General features: G+C 54.6%; 1 protein-coding gene across 4 annotated transcripts; it reads right to left on the reverse strand.

Moving 5' to 3' along the window:
• Positions 1-3,112: 3,112 nt before the first annotated feature.
• On the reverse strand, positions 3,113-17,366 carry LOC116827356 (uncharacterized). 4 transcript variants are annotated; one of them, XM_075065926.1, is made up of 4 exons: positions 16,835-17,366; positions 14,354-15,685; positions 5,452-5,666; positions 3,113-5,283 (listed from the first exon to the last, which is right to left on the reverse strand). In XM_075065926.1, the coding sequence occupies exons 1-4, from the start codon at positions 16,911-16,913 to the stop codon at positions 4,741-4,743; spliced, it is 2,169 nt and encodes a 722-aa protein (XP_074922027.1). In that variant the 5' UTR covers positions 16,914-17,366; the 3' UTR covers positions 3,113-4,740. The 4 variants fall into 4 exon arrangements, with proteins under 4 accessions (XP_074922027.1, XP_074922024.1, XP_074922025.1 ...); XM_075065923.1 differs by lacking the exons at positions 3,113-5,283; positions 5,452-5,666 and having other exon boundaries at positions 11,372-15,682; XM_075065924.1 differs by lacking the exons at positions 3,113-5,283; positions 5,452-5,666 and having other exon boundaries at positions 11,372-15,728; positions 16,835-16,914.
• Between the last annotated feature and the right edge of the window lie 1,274 nt (positions 17,367-18,640).

Genomic DNA, 18,640 nt, shown 5'->3' on the forward strand with positions numbered 1-18,640 from the left:
CTGACAGAAAGCAGCGCAGGGTCTCTCCCCTGCCTGCTTCTGTTGCTGGAGTAGAGTGGCTCCCCGCAGCGCTGCTGTCTGCTGCCCCAGGGTCCTAGTGCCCCCCATCTCCTACTGGCAGGGCAGGCTGCCCTTACCCTGTGCTTCCGCCCTCGCCCTGAGCCTGTCCAACACCCCAAACCCCTCAGCCCCCCACACCCTAGTTCTTTGCATCAGCCCTGAGCCCCCCCACATCATGAATCCCTCATCCTCAGCCCCAATCGTCATCCCCCTGCACCCTAATCCTCTTCCCCAGCCCTGAGCCCGCCCCGCATCATGAATCCCTCATCCTCAGCCCCAACCCTCATCCCCCCGCACTCCCTCCTATCCCCAAACTCCATCCCAAAGCCTGCACCCCTCCTGCACCCCTAATCCCCAGTCCAGGACCTGCACCCCAGAGCTCCCCCCCAAACCCCTCCCAGAGCCTTAGGAAGTGGGGGCGGAGTTTGGGGGGGGCAGGTTCTGGGCACCACCAAAATTTCTACAAACTTGCCACCCATGCCCCTGGGTCAGCGTGCCACCGGCAGCCCGGGGGTTCCACTGCGCAGTTGCTGCTTCACTTCTCCCGCTTTCCAGGCTTGCAGCGCCAATCAGCTGTTTGGCGCCGCAAGCCTGGGAGGAGAATTAGAGCAGGACAGTGTGCTTGGGGAAGAAGCAGAGCAGAGGTGAGCTGGGGTGGGGAGGTACCGCAGGGCTCCTCGGGCTAGAGGGTGGGGAGCAGCTGCAGGGGTGGGGGGCACACTTCAGGGTGAGGAGCTGCTGCAGGGCTGGGGGGGGCACAAGGTGGAAGTTTCACCTAGGGCACGAAACTTCCTTGCACCGGCCCTGGGGCAGGGACTGTCTCACTGTGTGTCTGGGCAGCACAATGGGCGTCTGAGCTCAGTTAAAGCCCCTGGCTGCTACTGTGATACAAACAGCAACAAAAATAGCACCCCAGTTGGGTAATTCCATTTCATTTCCCGCTATCCCCCGTACCCTCCCCCCCGAGCTGTGGCTTCGACTACAAGATTCTCTTTCACTTCCCTCCTAAAGCACCGTGCAGTGTTCCTGGTAAACACGCCCACGCTCCACTCCAGAAGCTGCTGCATCTCAGCACCAGGCGAGAGATCCCTCTATAAACAGCCCCAATGCCCCCTACACACATCCCCACCAGCTGCGTCTCACAAGGAATCTGCTGTAGACTTAAAGTTATGAATCTCCCAACCCCCTCACTTCCCCAGAGCAGGCTTGTAACCGTGCGGCCAGCCCCACTAACAGCTGCTGGATTTCCCTTGGGGGATGGTCAATAACCCCCTCCCCAACCCCAAGGGAATAATTCCCTACCCCCACTGCATTGCCACAGACAGCCAATGGCATAGGCCTCTACTTTCTCTGGCGCCAGTGGGTGCTCGCACCCCCTCACCCCGGCCCTGCCCTGACTCCACCCTTTCACCACCCCTGCCCACCCTCATTCCAACTCCTTCCCCAAAGTCCTCACCCCAACTCCACTCCCTCCCTGCCCCTATTGGACCCCTTCCCCAAATCCCCACCCCGGCCCTGCCTCTTCCCCGAGCGCATCACATTCCCCCTCCTCCCCGCTCCCTTCCAGTAGCATGAAGCAGCTGTTTTGCAGCGCAAGCGCTGGGAGCTAGGGGGGAAAGTGGGCACGTGGCGCACTCAGGGGAGGAGGCAGAGCGGAGGTGGAGGTAAGCTGGGCGGGGGGGGGGACGGGGAGATGCTGGTGGGTGCAAAGCATCCACCAATTTTTCCCTGTGGGTGCTCCAGTCCCGCAGACCCACGGAGTCGATGCCTATGACTAATGGAATGACTGAACCCTGGGTCTTGTTGGTCTAAGACAGGGGTGGCCTGAACCTGAGAAGGAGCCAGAATTTACCAATGTACATTGTCAAAGAGCCACAGTAATACGTCAGCAGCCCTCCATCAGTTCCTCCCCCTGCTCCCAGCACCACCCACCCACCGGCAGCCCCTCCCCCTTCATTCTCGCACCTCTGTTTTGTGGCATGCAGGAGACTTGGGGGGGGAGGGGGAGGAGCGAGGGCACGGCAGGCTCAGGGGAGGGGGCAGGAAGGGGTGGAATGGGGGCAGGCCCTGTAGCAGAGCCAGGGGTTCAGCAGTGAGCTCCCCCCAGCACATTGGAAAGTTGGCGCCTGTAGCTCCAGCTCCGGAGTCGGTACCTATACAAGTTGCCACATATTAACTTCTGAAGAGCCGCATGTGGCTCCGGAGCCACAGGTCGGCCACCCCGATCTGACAAAATACATCTCTGCTCCACGAGCTACAAGAGAATGGACAGAGTAGACTCCTAAACCCCTCCCCACGTGGTCTAGCCACACAGAGTTGGGTCTCGTCTACACTAGAAAGAGCTTTCCGTGTAGCTTATGCAGTGATGTGGTAGCCAGGCTGGTCCCAAGATATCAGAGACCAGGTGGGTGAGGTACTGTAATATCTTTTAATGGACCAACTTCTGTTGGTAAGAGAGATGCACTTACACAGAGCTTTTCTTTGAGTTTGGAAAATGTGTAGTTTATAGCACAGAGTTTCTCAAATTCGGGGCTCCTGGTCCAAAAAGGGGCCACAAGACTATTGTATGGGGGTCGCGAGCGCGGTGGCTGCAGGCCTGGCGCCCAGCTCTGAAGGCAGCGCTGTTGCCAGCAGCAGCACAGAAGTAAGGATGGCGTGGGGGGGGGCATCCCTTTTTTGAGGGAGGTCATCACAGCCTGAAATATTTTCAAAGGGGGTCCCCGTTCCAGCAAAAAAAGTTTGAGAACCCGTTATAGCAGGATAGTTATATTAGCAAGCCCCTTAGTGGAGACATAGCTTATATGACCAAAAGAGTTCTTTTAGCTTGACTTATATCAGTTCCCCGGACAAAATAAGCTATTCCAACAACAGACTAGGGTGACCAGACAGCATGTGTGAAAAATCGGGACAGGGAGTGGGGGGTAATAGGAGCCTATATAAGAAAAAGACTCCAAAATTGGGACTGTCCCTATAAAATCAGGACATTTGGTCACCTTACAGCAGGCCTTTATCACCAGTATTACTGTCTCCCCACTAGGTCTTTTACCAGCAGTTTGTTGGTCAGGGTGTGATTTTTTTATTTTTTATTTTTACCGATACAGTTACATTGCATAACAAAATCTAATGGCTGGAGGTTGAAGCTAGACAAATTCAGACTGGAACTAAGGGGCAAAGTTTTGTGAGGATAATAATAAACCCTAAGAACAACTCTGCAAGGGTCGTGGTGGACTCTCCATCACTGATCATTGTTCAATCCAAATTGGATCAACATTTTCCAACCAGCCCCTTTGTGCTTTCTCCCATGCTGAACCCTCACGCCAGGGAGGGGGCTCCCCCTTAAACATCCTCCTCCTTCAAATCCCTCCTATGCCATCAGTCCTACCAAAAACTTGACAGGGGTGATACTGCTGGTGCTGAAACCACAGTAAGTCACTCTGACCAGTACTGTCCCAGTACTGTTTCCTTGTACTCCACCATCATTCTGTCTGTATCCATCGGTGGTCTCTTGTTTTGGACTTAGATTGTATGGTTTCTGGGGCAGGCACTGACGTCTTGTTCTGTGTTTGTACAGCACCAAATGCCATGGGGTTTTGGTCCACACCAAGGATTCCTAGGCACTATGGTAAATAGAAATGAACAGCAAGAATACAAAAACATTCCCTTCCTAACAGTATAACTGAGCCCACACTACTGTAACTAGACCAGTGTAGTGAAAGAGCTACAAACGTTGTGTGTAGACACGGCTTTACTGCGAGACACACCCAAACCAAGTAGAATTTTTTAAAAAATAAAACGGCCAGACTTTTTTCATTAAAGATAAAGAAAAGGGGCCCAAACCCAGCCTTAATTTTCCCTCCTCCCCCTCTGCAGATCACTTTGAACACTGACATTTGGTCCATTATACACGGCAGAAATGATGGAGTCTTGTTTTGGGAAATGTTTCACCTTGTTAAATACCACGTCAAACACACCTTGGAAAAGACAATTTGTACAGAGACAGGAAAGTACAATTACCACTGAGCAGACTCCGTACCTCCTGAACGTCAGTATATCATTGTGCTAGGCACAAGGACAGGCTGGGTGATAGTAATGGTTCTTTCTGGCCTTTCACACCTATGGCTGGGATTTCCAAGGGGGGATTTCAAATCCAGTTGCACCATTAGGGTCATTTGAAAATTCCAGTCAATTTATCTGACAGTCCAGTCATATTCTCGCATCAAAACCACGTTGACATTGGCCAATGGTTGATCTTTGCCTCGGGCTGATTTATCTACGATAATCCAGCCACATTCTCACACCAAAACCATGTTGACATTGGCCAATGGTTGACCTCCTGCAGTTGATTAATTTATGATAATTCAGACACACTTCTCACACCAAAGCCATGTTGACATTGGCCAGTTGTTGACATTCTCATCCATCTGATGAATCTATGATATTCCAGACACAAATGCACAACACCATGGTGATATTGGTCAATAGTTGATGCTCTCCTCCAGCCAATTAATCTACGATGTTCCAGCCATGCTGTCATGCCAATACCACATTGACATTGGCCAATGGTTGATGTTTCCTCCCACCAATTAATCCATGATATTCCAGGCACCTGCTCCTACCAGCACCACTCTGATACTGGCCAATGGTTGACTTCCAACGGATGCACTCCCCTAGTAGCCTCTGTCACGTGTGACTTCTCTGATGCTGGATCAGGGCTGAGCTCTCGATGAAGCTTTTCCCACACTGGGGACACTTGTAGGGCCTTTCGCCTGTGTGGATCCTCCCGTGTCGGAAGAGGGTGGAGCTCTGGCTGAAGCTCTTCCCGCACTCAGAGCAGGTGTAGGGCCGCTCCCCGGTGTGAATTCTCTGATGCCTAATGAGGGTGGCGCTCTGGCTGAAACCCTTCCCACACTGGGTGCACTGGTACGTCTTAGCTTTCAGGTGGGACCTCTCGTGCTGAGCCAGACCCGAGCCATCCTGGAAGCTCCTCCAGCACTGGGGGCACTTGAAGGGCTGGTCGCTGGCATGGATGCGCTGATGCCGGAGGAGGTTGGAGCTGCGGCTGAAGCTGCGCCCGCACTCAGGGCACCTGTAGGGTTTCTCTCCGGTGTGGATGCGCTGGTGGATGATCAAAGAGGAACTGTCCAAGAAGCTCTTCTCACAGTCAGGGCACTGGAAGGGCCTGATGCCCAGGTGAGCCCGGCAGTGGGCAGAAAGCTGGGAGCTCTGGTGGAAGCTCCTCCCACAATCAGAGCAGATGTAGGGCCGCTCCCCCAGGTGGGTGCGGCGGTGGGCCAGGAGGACAGAGTGGTGGCGGAAGCTCTTCCCGCAGTCAGGGCAGAGGTAGGGGCGCTCACCTGCATGGGAGTGACGGTGCTGCAGGAAGCAGGAGGCCTCAACAAAGCTCTTTCCACAATCGGGGCACTGGTGGGGCCGCAGTCCCCGGTGGGTGCGCTGGTGCCGGATCAGGTTGGAGCTGCGGCTGAAGCTCCGGCCACAGTCGGCACAGCGGTAGGGCCGCTCCCCAGTGTGGACACGCCGGTGAGTGAGCAGGGCTGAGCTGTCCACGAAGCTCTTCCCGCACTCGTCGCACTTGAAAGGTTTTTCACGGACGTGGGTCCGCTGGTGCCGCAGGAACTGGGTGCTCAGGCTGTAGCTCTTCCCGCACTGACTGCAGATGGTCAGTGGCTCCCCCAGCTCAGGTGGCAAGAGGGACATTTGTGGGGTTCTGGCCACACCTCTTCCTGAGAATGTCCCGGCTCCTCCTCGTTCTCACGCCCGTCCTGGCACCTGCTGGGAGAGAGGGAATGAACCACACACAATATGACTCAGATCCAAGCTCTGATTGCCCCTGGAGCTGCACAGTCACAGCCCTTTTCCAACACTGCCCCGTTCTCTCTTTCCCCTGCTGCCATCCTGCCCTGTCACCTGCCAGCATCTCCCCACTTGAGGCTCTGGGACCTCCCCTGTGACTCTGCTCCTGCAGGCCCCTCCTGCTGGGAGAGAGAGAAAATCCAGCTGTGGCTTCTTCCCTGTGCTGGGGAGAGAGGGGAAGGCAAAGGAGTTTGTCCACAAGCAGAAAACCTCATGGGCAGGAAATGAAACCACCCAACCCTTCCCTGAGGGGAGAGGAGGGGCCAGTTTTGCTGCAGTGTCCTATTTGAGCCCTCAGAGAAAGGCTGGGGGAGGGGAGGGCTCTGGCCAGGGGTCAGGCACGAGGGATGGGAGTCAGGAGTGATGCACGTTCTGAGTATAGGGCACCAGCTGCAAATGGATGGTTAACGAGCATTTACTGTTTGGTGTTACACTTCCTTGGACTCATCTAAATGGCCAGCCTTGGGGCTCAGGTGCTAGGCTGTGACTCAGGAAAGCTGGGTTCAGTTCCGAACTCTGCTACAGACTGTCTGGGTGAGTCACTGCATCTCTCTGGGTCTCAATTCCCCCATCTGTAAAATGGGGATAATAATCCTGCCTTTGTCTATTTAGACTATGAGCTCTTCAAAGCAGGGACGGTCTTTCGCTGTGTGTCTGTGCAGCTCCTTAGTGGAATGGGGGTCCTGATCTCGGTCAGTGTCTATGCAGCACCCGCCACAATGTGGGACCCTGATCTTGGTAGGGGTCTGTGTGGTGTCTGGCACAATGGGGCTTGATCTCAGACTAGGTCTGTGCATAATGGGGGCCTAGATCTTAGGCAGGATCTGTGCATCACCCAGCACAATTCATAGATTCTAAGGCCAAAAGAGGCCTTTGGGATCATCGGTTGTGAACTCCTGCTTAACACAGGCCAAAGAACTTTCCTAAAATAATTCCTAGAGTGGATCTTTCAGACAAAAACATCCCATCAAATTTAAAATTGCCAGCGATGGAGAATCTACCACAACCCCTGCTAAAATATTCCAGTTAATTACCCTCACTGTAAAAACGGACATCTTATTTCCAGTCTGAATTTGTCTACCTTCAATTTGCAGTCATGGGATTATCTTACATATTTGTCTGCTCCATTGAAAAACTCATTACCAAATATTTGTTCCCGCTGCAGGTGCTTAAAGATTGTAATCAAGTCACCCCTTAACCTTCTCCTTGTTAAACTAAATAGACTGAGCTCCTGGAATCTATCACTTTAAAGTCTGTTTCTTAATCCTTTAATCATTCTTGTGGCTCTTTTCTGAACTCTCTCGCCAATGTATCAACATCCTTGAATTCTGGACACAAGAATGGAACACACAGTGCTCGGGCAGTGGTCACACCAGTGCCAAATATAGAAGGGAAGTAACCACCCTACTCCTACTCACGATACCGCTGCGTATGCATCTGATTATGCATAGAATCATAGAAGATTCGGGTGGGAAGAGACCTCAAGAGATCATCTAGTCCAACCCCCTGCTCAAAGCAGAACCAACCCCAACTAAATGATGTCTTCTCCCTTTCGGCCACCCTGTCACATGGGGAGCTCATGGTCAGCTGATTATCTGCCATGACCCACGAGTCTTCAGAGGCATTGCTTCCCAGGGTAAAGTTGTAAGCATCATCTACATTCTTTATTTCTATACATTCACATTTAGCCAGGGGTGAAAGTAAGCTGGTACGGCAAAGGTCCGGCGTATTGATAAAAAGTGGCTGCTCGTACCGGCCTGTACGCAGCTGACTTTAAATCACTGCTGTGGGAAAGGACCCTGCTTTGAGGGCAAAAGGAGCAGCTGCCCCGGGGCCGGTGATTTAAATTGCCCTCAGGCGGCGCGGGCCAGGCAGCCTGGATGGGCTGGCTGGGGGATGCTGACCCCCGGCCCCGCCCCTTCCGCCGGAGGCCTCACCTCCTACTCCAGTAAGTGTTGAGTGTTACTTTCACCCCTCATTTAGCCATATTGAAACACAGATTGTTTGCTTCCACCCGGTCTACCAAGCAATCCAGCTCCCTCCGCATCAGTGACTTGTCCTCCTTGTTATCCATTACTCCTCCCAGTTTGTGTGTTGTCTGCAAACTTTATCAGTGACAATTTTATGTTTCCTTCCTGGCCATCAATAAAAATGTTACATAGTGGGGGGCCCATGAACTGATCCTTGTGGTGGAACCCCGCTAGAAATACACCCACTCGATGATGATTTCCCATTTATAGTTACATTTTCAGACCCATGGCTTAGCCAGCTTTTGGCCCCTCTCGTGCGCCAGGTTAATTTTACATCAGTCTAGTTTTTATTCAAAATGTCATGCCCTACCAATGCACATATCCCTCAGAGTCTATCTTCCATCAATACTAGTGCCTCTGTCATCTACATTTATAATCTCACCAAACCCTCCACACCCAAGCTCTGGTACAGCGAGGCCCCCTGCCCCCGGGGTGGGGGAGAACCCGGCTCCAGGGCTGTTAACGTGTTACTGCTCTGACCTATGAAGCAGGGAAGAGGTGTTTTGAGGCATGAGTCACACTTCGCAGTAGAACTCGTCTTGCAAAGATCACCTAAGGGCCTTGAAACCACACAGGCGTTAAGCCTTTTCGTGCCATGTCAGTGCTGCGCACAGAGCGGCAGAGGTCCTGGGACTAGGGGGTGGTTTCTAGCAGATCCGGGGCTGACAGTTTGGTTCAGTGGCTCTCACACAAATTCTCCCAGCACCCCTGAGTGCTGGGGGGCGGCGGGCAGATCTCAGCGCACGTCTCCCCTTCACTGCCTGGCGTCAGTAACTTTGCTCCAAGGAAGTGGTACAAACCTCAACCTCCAGCGGTGTCCCGGGGGCTCGCTGCTGGGCTGGGGGCGGGGGGCTGCTGCGCTCAGCTGCACAGACCCACCTCCCCCTAGAGCTGGCTGCGGGGGGGGGTCCTCTGGGCCCAGCCCCCACTTCGGCTCCAACAACCCCCCCCCCCCCCCCCCGCGGCCGCTTCCTCCAGGAAGCGATTTCCTGCCTCGGCTGCTGTTTCCCTCCCTCCCCTGCGCCCCCACTCACGGCCCGGCCGCAGCGCACGGGATGGGGCGGGTTATTGGTTGGTTCCCTGAGGGGAGGGGGGGCTCATTGCAGACGGGGGATTCGGCCCCGTGGGCAGCAGGTGCTGCCGGAGTCTCCAGCCCAGGGTCCAGGCAGCGGGTTGGACAGGAAGGTCCCTGCGCTATTGCAACCCGGCGGACGGCTCCGCTCTGGGAAGATCCGCTTTGGGCATCCCGGCCTGGCGGCGCCAGCAGCAGAAAAAGGCTCTGCACGGGGCGGAGGGATGCAGGGTCCCCCGGGGGAGGGGCTGGGCTGGAGAGAAGTGGGTATAGATCCCTCCTGTGGAGGATGCACCATTCCCTACACCTTCAGGGGAGACCCGTGCCCCCCCATCCCTGGCATACCCACATGCACATCCGTTGGCTCCCCTTGCCCCATCTTCCGATCCCCCAGTCTCACTGAGTTGGTAATCCTGCCCCAGTGCCCATCCAAGCCCGCCCTGGCACTAGGTCTTGGTTTGGGGGTTCAGCTGGGACCCCAAGGAGCCAGCGTGGGAGGAGCTCAGTGGACTGGTGCAGATTCCCTGTGGCAGATAACACAGACACCCTGGCTAGGGCTGTGTGGGGCAGGAGAGACCGGATCCTTTCAGGCTCACAGCCCCAGAGAGAACTCACAGCAGGAGCAGATATTGGGGGACCCATTACGGGCCTGGCTGAACTGTAATGCAGCCCCCCACAAAATCTACTGGGAATTCTACCCCCCACAGGATGTTTCTAAAGAAGGAACCATGCTCCCTCCCAAAAAGCCCCCAGGGAACCTCCCCCACGGCTCTTTCTCTGATGTATCCAAGGCCATTATAACTGGGGCTCCAGGATCAGAGCCAGGAGAGTGCAAAGCGGGGAGGGGGAGGGTGTTCATTTCCCCAGGGGCCACAGCGATCACTGCCAGCTGGGAATTAGAGCCTCACCGGGGGAGCAGGGTCTGGACACCTGCTGGGAATGGATAGCTTGGGGCAGAGCCGCAGAATGCCTGGGAGCCTCCAGTGTCCACAGGCCCCGGAAGGTCTTTTGTAAGGAACAGGCCAGATCACTGTGTTCCCCTATGATCTGATCTGTAACCACTGCTCTAGACTCCACGCGCCCCAGCGCTGCAGATAGAACCCAGGAGTCCTGGCTCCCAGCCCAGCCTGCTTTACCCCACCAGGCCCCACATCCCTCCCAGAGCTAGGGAGAGAACTCAGGGAAGCCGACATTCAGTGGTTGTCCACCAATTGACTGTGTGACTTGTGGGCTAAAAGCTTTGCCACATCCCCCTCTAGTGGCTGGTCCACAGAACAAAAGGTGCCCAGGCCTCGCCAGTCATAAGATTCTTAGGGTCGTACATGATGGAATTGTTTTTCCTAGTTTCCTTTTTAAAAAAAATCCTGGTTTATTTAAGTCACACAGTGAGAAACCACCCTGCAAAGACCAGGTTTGACACTGAAAAGCCCATTGGAATCTGACAATTCTGGGGTGACGTGACGAATCATGGGTTCCCCCCGCCACGCCACCCATTTTAGATCAAGGAGATGGGGTGTGGCCAGGTGCCTGGGAGCTTCTTCGGCTGCTCTGGATCCAGGAGAACTAACAGTTAAGCGCTGTGGAGAGAGGAGCTGGGTGCCTTATGGAGGTGGCTGCCCCCTACCTGGGAACATCCGTCTGGCCTCTCAGGGAGCAGCCCCTCCTGTTCCCAGCAGCCTATTGTGTTCACACACTCCATGACACCCAAGTGTGGCTGGGGCACTCTGCTGCATCTCCTGTGCTGCCCTGAAACTTGCTGGGGGGGGTGGAGAACCCTTCTGGGCTCAGCTGCACAGACCCCACCTCCCTCCATGAAGCTCCCAGGGCTGGCTGGAGGGGGGTGGGAGGGATCTCTCTGGTCCCAGCTGTGGTTCCATCCCCTTGTCCCTGTGGCTTCTCCCTCCAGACAGCAATTTCCTGTCTCTGCTGCTGCTTCTCTCCCTCCCTAAGAGCTGCCTCTCACTGAGACTCTCCTCTCTGCATCTCCCCTGTGCCCAGCGCCCCCACTCACAGCTCCAGCTAGGAGGGGTCTGTGGCAGTTGGAACTTTGGGGTTCAGGCGGTTCCAGGGTAAGTGGAACGTTGGGGCCTGGAACCTGTGACAGATGGAATCTTGGGGTCAGGAATGTTCCATGCCCATAGGGGCAGATGGAACACTGAGGCTTGGAAGGTTCCGTGACTGCTGTACACGGGAGCAGACTGGGTGCAGTTGAGATGGGGTCAGGGTGACCAGACCGCAAGTATGAAAAATCAGGACAAGTTCTGTGGGGGGAATAGGCACCTATATAACATTAAGCCCCAAATATTGGGACTGTCCCTATAAAATCAGGGCATCTGGTCACCCTAGATGGGGTTGTGTCCTTTGGGGTCTGCTGAGGACAGGGAAGAGACCTCAGCTGGCTCTCCCCCACCACCACTCTAGAGATAAAAGCATTCACCTCCCTCAGATCATTTTTCGAGATCCTTATTGTGGTGAGATGGGGCCAATGCCTGCCCTTGCAGACTGAAGTCCCCTCACCCCGGGCAAGGGAAAACAGCAACCAGAGCATGCTGGGAGAGATGGGATTAAACAACAGGAACCTCCCACTAAGGAAAGGAAATCTTGTTGTGAACTTAAACCCCTTCAATTTGCCCTGGTCATTCAGCATCTTCCATTGGCTGGGTGTGACACAACCATAGGAGAAAGACTCTTACCCTCTGGACCATAATTCCTGAGCTGGCTGGGCAGGGTCAGGAGGCATCTTGATGGGTTTAGCTGAACTGACCTGTCCCTTAGACATAGCCCAGGGAGTGACACACTTCGCTTCAACCCTTTAGACCAGAATTCACAAGCAGTTAGGTTCCAACACTCACCTCTCCCAAAAGGCTGATGGCTCATTTATCCTTCCGGGAAATTCCTGAGAGTCCAAGGCAATGTGGATCTTACTGAAACAAGATTTGTTAGGAAAAACAAAGAGACAACCACATAAAGGTATCCAAGATCTAGGTGTCCAAATAAGCCAGGTCTAAGGCACCCCACCGTTGCCCAAACTAAGCCACACAACTCTGTTGCGGTAGTAAAGAAATAGTAAGGTTTCACGCTCCCATGTCTTTGTCTGTATTACAGTAGCATCTCAGGGCCCTGTTGTGCTGGGTGTTGCAAAGACACAAAGTCAGAAACAGGTCCTGGTCTGAAGAAATTACAAACTAAATAGAGAAAGGGACAGATAGGGAAACTGAGACAAAGATGCCCACGATCTCATGAAGAGGCTGGGGCAGAACCAGGAACCAAACCCAGATTTGTGGTGCTCTAGCCCAGTGACTTTCATGTAAACACGGCCTCTGAGTGCCCAGAGAACTCATTCCCTGGTTCACCCCAGGACCCTGTTCTTCGGTAGCCACGTCTTTCAGCTCTACCAGTCCATCTCCTGCGAGGTTCCAATGATCACAGCAGTTAGCCCCACAACCAGCCCCATAGCAACTGATCTCCTTGAGTCTCTCTATTTACCTTAACACAGAGAAGGTTATAGACTTGATCACAGTCTAAGTCCTACAGGGGAAACAAATATGCATAATGCACTCTTCTGTCTAGCAGAAGAAGGTATAACAACTTCCAAAGGCCTGAAGTTGAAGCGAGACAAATTCAGACTGGAAATAACGTGTCCATTTTTAACACTGAGAGTAATTAACCATTGGACCAGTTTATGAAGTGATGGATTCTCCATCACTGGCAATTTTAAAATCAAGATTGTACGTTTTTCAAAAAAGCCCTGCTCTTGGAATTTTTTGGAGGAAGTTCTACGGCCTGTGTTCTGCAGGAGGTCAGGTTGGCTGATGACAATGGTCCTTCTGGCCTTGGAATCTATGAATATTACTTTATTATTTTGACTTTTACTTTATATTAAAATGTATAATATAATACTGCCAAGCTCCTATATACGGTGCTTTTCATCAAGTGGATCTCAAAGTGCTTTACAAAGGAGGTAAAGTATCATCACCCTCATTTTACAGATGGGGAAACTGAGGCACAGAAGGGTGACATGACACGCCCAAGGTCACCCAGCAGGCCAGTGGCAGAGCTGGGCCTAGAACCCACGTCTCAGTGCAGTGTGCGATCCACTAAACCAGGCAGGGGTTTTCACAAATTTTTTTGGTGGTCTCAGAGTTCGGCCACCAGCTCTTGCGGGTGGCCACACTGACAATTTTTCCTAAAATATTTAATTAACTTTAGGAAAAACAAATAAATATGGACATATGTCCAAATCGATGTAATGTATTCATGTAGGGTTTTTTCAGGCTCAGTAATGAAAATAATTTACAGCTGTTTCTATTCTTTACTGGACATAAATAGAATAGAAACACAAATAAGGTGCTTCGCATGTTCTTGTCTGTTTTGTTGTTTCTTTTGCTTTTTTGGTTGTACTTTTTCCCCCCTAAGACTTGCTAGCCGGTAAGTCTTCTGCTGTGAAAGTGATATTTGTATGTTTGTTAATATTTTTCACAGCAGACTTACTCAGCCCCAGCAAGCCCTGGGACAGATAAAGCCCTGGACAGGGAGGAGGCAGGAAGGCAGCAGGGCCCAGGGATAAAGGGGGCGGGGGGATGGTGTAGGGGATGGTGAGCCTGGGGCCAGAGCCTGAACCAGAGCCTGCCACGGCTGCCTCCCTTACCCCCGGGAAAATGGGGAATTCACTAGCTGCCTGCACCTCCAGCGTTTGTGTCGCCAGAGGGGGGTAGGGACCAATCACTGCTGGCGACCCTAGCAGAGGGGCCACTGCTTTGTGCCTCTCTGCCCCCATCACAGCCCAGGAGGCAGTGGCTACAAGAAAAGCCCCTGGTGGCGAAACACTCTCATATCACAGAAGATATAATTAGTCAAAACAATAAATCAGCTGAAATATTTTGCCCAAGAATGTTTCGTGAAAAATTCAGATCTTTCAACAAATCAGGAAGAAAAAATCAATTTTTTAAAATCTCTGAAATTCAAACTTTTCGTCCCATGGGAAATTCAATCAGTTTAGGGGTTAGCAGCAGACTCACAGAGTCATAGAAATGTAGGGCTGGAAGGGTCCTTGAGATGTCACCTAGTCCTCCCCTCCACACTGAGGCAGGATCAAATATACCTGGACCATCAATTAGAGGTGGGACCTGTCTGAGAACTGGAACTGTTCTTAAAAACCTCTAAGGCCACAAATTCCACAGAAATTCTGATACATGCTCCAGTCACCAGAGGGAAGGCAAGAGGACATCTCTGTGCAAGCAGGGGGTGCATACCCACTTCAGAAAGGTACCCACAATGCCCCTGTGCGGGCAGGGCAGGCCCCCCCACCGGCATCCCTAGGCCGTGTGCATTTTCTGGTGCCGGGCGAGGTACGAGCTGAGGCTGAAGCTCTTGCAGCAGTCAGGGCATTTGTAGGGTTTCTCTTCTGAGTGGATCTTCTGGTGCTGGATGAGGGTGCAGCTCTCGCGGAAGCCCTTCCCACAGTCCGCGCAGCGGAAAGGCCGCTCCTCCGAGTGGGTCCGGCGGTGCTTGATGAACGCCGAACTCCAGTTGAAGTCCTTGCCACACTGGGCACAGTGGTAGGGCCGCTCCCCGGTGTGGGTGCGCTGGTGCTTGATGAGGGTGGAGCGGTGGCTGAAGCTGCGCCCGCAGTCAGGGCACCCGTAGGGCCGCTCCCCCGTGTGGACGCGCCGGTGCTGAGCCAGCTGGAAGCCGTGGCTGAAACCCTTCCCGCAGTCAGGGCAGGGGTGGGGTTTCTCGCCGGTGTGGATGTGCTGGTGCGAGCGGAGGTGGGAGCTGCGGCCGAAGTTCTGCCCGCAGTCAGGGCATCGGTAGGGCCGCTCCCCGGTGTGGATCCGCTGGTGTTGAATAAGCAGCCGGCTTAGCTTGAAGCTCTTCCCGCATTCAGCGCACTCATAGGGCCGCTCCTCACTGTGCACCTTCTGGTGCCGGCTCAGGGCCAGCTTGGTGCCAAAGCTCTTCCCGCACTGGGGACATGGGTAAGGCCTCTCCTCTGCACCCATCCCACCGGCCAGGCCGGGGCTTTCCCCGGTGTGGGTGTGCTGGTGCTGGATCAGGTAGGAGCTGTCCCCAAAGCTCTTTCCACAAGCTGCACACCTGTAGGGCCGCTCCCCAATGTGGATGCGCTGGTGCTTGGCCAGGTGGGAGCTCTGGCTGAAGCCCTTCCCGCAGTCGGGGCATTTGTAGGGGCGCTCCCCCGTGTGGACCCGCTGGTGAACAACGAGGTGGGAGCTGACCCCAAAGCCCTTCCCGCAGTCGGGGCACTGGAAGGGTCTCTCGCCAGTGTGGGTGCGCTGGTGCTGGAGGAGGTGGGAGCTGCAGGTGAAACCCTTCCTGCAGTCAGGGCATTGATGGGGTCTCTTCCCTATATGGGATCTCTGGTGCTCAGCGAGGTCTTTGTATTGAGAGAAGCTCTCCCCACACTGTCCACATATGGCCAGTCTCTCCTCCTGACAGCCAGAGAAGTCTTGGAGCTGCCAGGGATCTCCTTCCCGTTCAGCAGAGCTCTCCCTCATAAGGTCTCCTTGCTGCCATCCTAACCCACCGACATCTCCCTGCTCGGGGCTCCAGGACATCTCGTGTTGCTCTTGTTCTGCAGGCCCTTTGTGATGAGGATTCTCCTCCCCATTCTCACTGGTTGTCCCGGCACCTACTAGGAGAGAGAGAGAGAATCTAGCCAGGGCTTGTTCCCTGTGCTGGCGAGTGTCACTGAGCAGAAAACCTGATGGGCAGGAAGTGAATTCCCACAAACCCTTCCCTGAAGAGAGAAGAGGGGCAGGTTCTGCTCCATTGGCCCAGATGAGCCCTCAGAGAAGGGCTGAGGGGAGAGAGGGCTCCTGCCAGGCGTTAGGCAGGACAGGTGGGAGCTGGAAGTGACCTGCTTGGGATGACACTGAGTGAGACAAGATGATTAGGGAATTATTTACATTTGTACGTGACACGAAGGGTAGGAGCGAAAACTCAGAGCTTTGGATAATGAGAATATATCTGAAACTCGTATTGCAACGCTCATTTAATCTTTTATAACCAGGATGAAGGAAGCAGTGAGTACCAGTTGGTATTTAAGGTGCAGATCAAGCTAGATCCCATGCTTGTGTAAACCGGCATCACTCCGATGGAGTCAATGGGGCCTGATCCGCAGCTGGTGCAAATCACCCATAGCTCCACCAGAGACAATGGGGCTGGTGTGAATCAACGAGCAACACGTAGGGCTTGGCTACACTCGAAACTTCAAAGCGCTGCTGAGGGAGCGCTGCCACGGCAGCGCTTTGAAGTGTGAGTGTAGTTGCAGCGCCAGCGCTGTACGTACTCCACATCCTCATGGGGATTAGCTTGCAGCGCTGGGAGCCGCGCTCCTAGCGCTGGGGCACTGTTTACACTGGCACTTTACAGCGCTGTATCGTGCAGCGCTCATGGGGGTGTTTTTTTCACACCCCTGAGGGAGAAAGTTGCAGCGCTGTAAAGCGCCAGTGTAGCCAAGGCCTGATTGACATTAGCTGTGGATCTAGCCATACATTGCTAGGGCCCAATACAGGGAGCTATGTCAAGCCAAACCCTTGTATGTTGCATTCCTTTCCCACCCAGCACCCTTTGCCTCTTAAGAGTGAAAGCTCTTCGGGTCAGGTGCTAGGTCTCTGTTAGTGCAGTACCTGGCGCAGTGGGGCACAGAACCTGAGCAAGACGTGTACGTGCTGCCATTCGAGCAGAGACAGAACTGTGGGGCTCCTGGTGGCTCTGCTGGGATCCCAGCTTTTCCCTTTGTTCCTAGATGGTCTCCAAGCCAGTGTTGCTCATTCCTCACCTGGATGGGCACCTCTCAGGATCTTCCTCCCCTCAGAGCCCTGGAGATCTGGGACCCTGGGCTCTTCCCCTCGCTCCATCCGGGGGATAGTGGTTGGGTAGAGGATAGAGAATCCTGTTCAGGAGAAGAAAGAAGGTGAGACGGGGCTCGGTGAAATCTCCCCCCAGGGCTTGGTGCAGAGAACATGCCCGGCCTTGGATCCCGGCCCAGCTCTCTGCTGGGGGGGGGGGGGGGGATGTTCCCAGGGGCCCTTTGAGGCACGGAGACCCCTGGGGGCAGATGGGCCGCGCCCCCTGCAGGGGAATCAGGGATCTCCAGGCACACGGACAGGGAGCTGGCCCCCCGCAGCGATGGGTCCGGACAGGAAGGAGCTGCACGTGGATCTAAGCACGGGAGGTTTATTGAACGTGCAGGCGGAGGGCAGGGCAGGAAATAACCCAGGGCTGGAGCAGCGACCCTGCCGGGCTCAGCTGCAGACCCTGGAGCTGGCGGGGGCGGGGGCGGGGGGGTCCTCCGGTCCCAGTTCGGCTCCGATTCCCCCCCAGGGCAGCGATTTCCTGCCTCTGCGGCTGCGTCTCCCCAGTGCCCCGCCGCCTCTCCCGACTCCAGCCGCACGTGGGCCTGGGCAGCGCCGGCCGCTCCCTTCCGGCCCGGAGCTCGCTGGTTTTAACTCTGAGCTCGCTAGGCCGCCGGCATCGGGAGACTGCGGAGCTGATCTCCCCCAGCCACGGCCTCCTGCCCCAACCGACCCCCGGGGAGGAGCCGGTGTCTAACGCCCCCAGCCCCCGGGGATGAGCCCCCCCAGCAGGCAGATGGGGGAGATCCTGCACCCCACTTACAATGCGGGAACCCTGCACCCCCCGGGCCGGGCCCTGGCATATCCTGGGCTGTTGTAACCCCTGCCCCTATAGTGGGGGCTCCAGGCAGGGCCAGACTGATACCTTATGCCCCCCAGGCACAGCCTCTTCACCCTCCCCCACCCATGCCTACAGCTGACCTTCATGTTTCCCATAAAAATAGGAAACTTTAACCCCTCCCTTTGACTTTTAGGTGCCCCTAGAATACCGGCGGCGCCCCAGGCACATGTCTCCTGTTCCTAACTGGAAATCCAGCCCTGGCTCTGGGAGCTGGAGTGTGGGAGTGGGATCTGGGTTCACACTGGGAACTGATATTGGGGGTGGGGATGGGCAGACATCTGGGAGCCTCCAGGGCAGCTCTGGTCACAGAGGGGACATTCCCCTGATGTCACTGGCTCCTGACCTAGCACTGAGGAGCCAGGCGCTGGAGAGGCCAGGAGACCATGGTCTGGCCTCACAGGGAGTTCTGTTTTTTAGCGACCTTTGGGACTTGCCCCCAACCCGAAGAATAACCCATGTGACTCATATAGTGGCCAGACTCTTTATGGACATTTATGAGCTTCCTACAGCCTCTCAGCTGAGCGCTCTGATCCCATCACTCAGGCAGCCATACCTTGAGCTTTTAGATCCAGAGCTCCTGGGTTCAATCCATGCAGATATCCTGGCCACAGGCATCATTACAAGAGGCTGCAAGATCCAGCAGAGCAAAGAGCCTGCAGCATTTAGATTCCAAATCCTGAAGCTGGGACTGGGTAATGGGATGGATCACTTGATTCCTCTTCTGTTCGTTCCCTCTGGGGCACCTGGCACTGGCCACTGTCGGTAGACAGGATACTGGGCTAGATGGATCTTTGGTCTGACCCAGTATGGCCATTCTTATGTTCTTAATCCGGGACAGGCATAGATCTCTAGGGTACAGGCTGGGCCTGGGGGTTAACGATTTCTGCTG

Source organism: Chelonoidis abingdonii, chromosome 4 (assembly GCF_003597395.2).
Source record: "Chelonoidis abingdonii isolate Lonesome George chromosome 4, CheloAbing_2.0, whole genome shotgun sequence".
NCBI lineage: Eukaryota > Metazoa > Chordata > Testudines > Testudinidae > Chelonoidis > Chelonoidis abingdonii.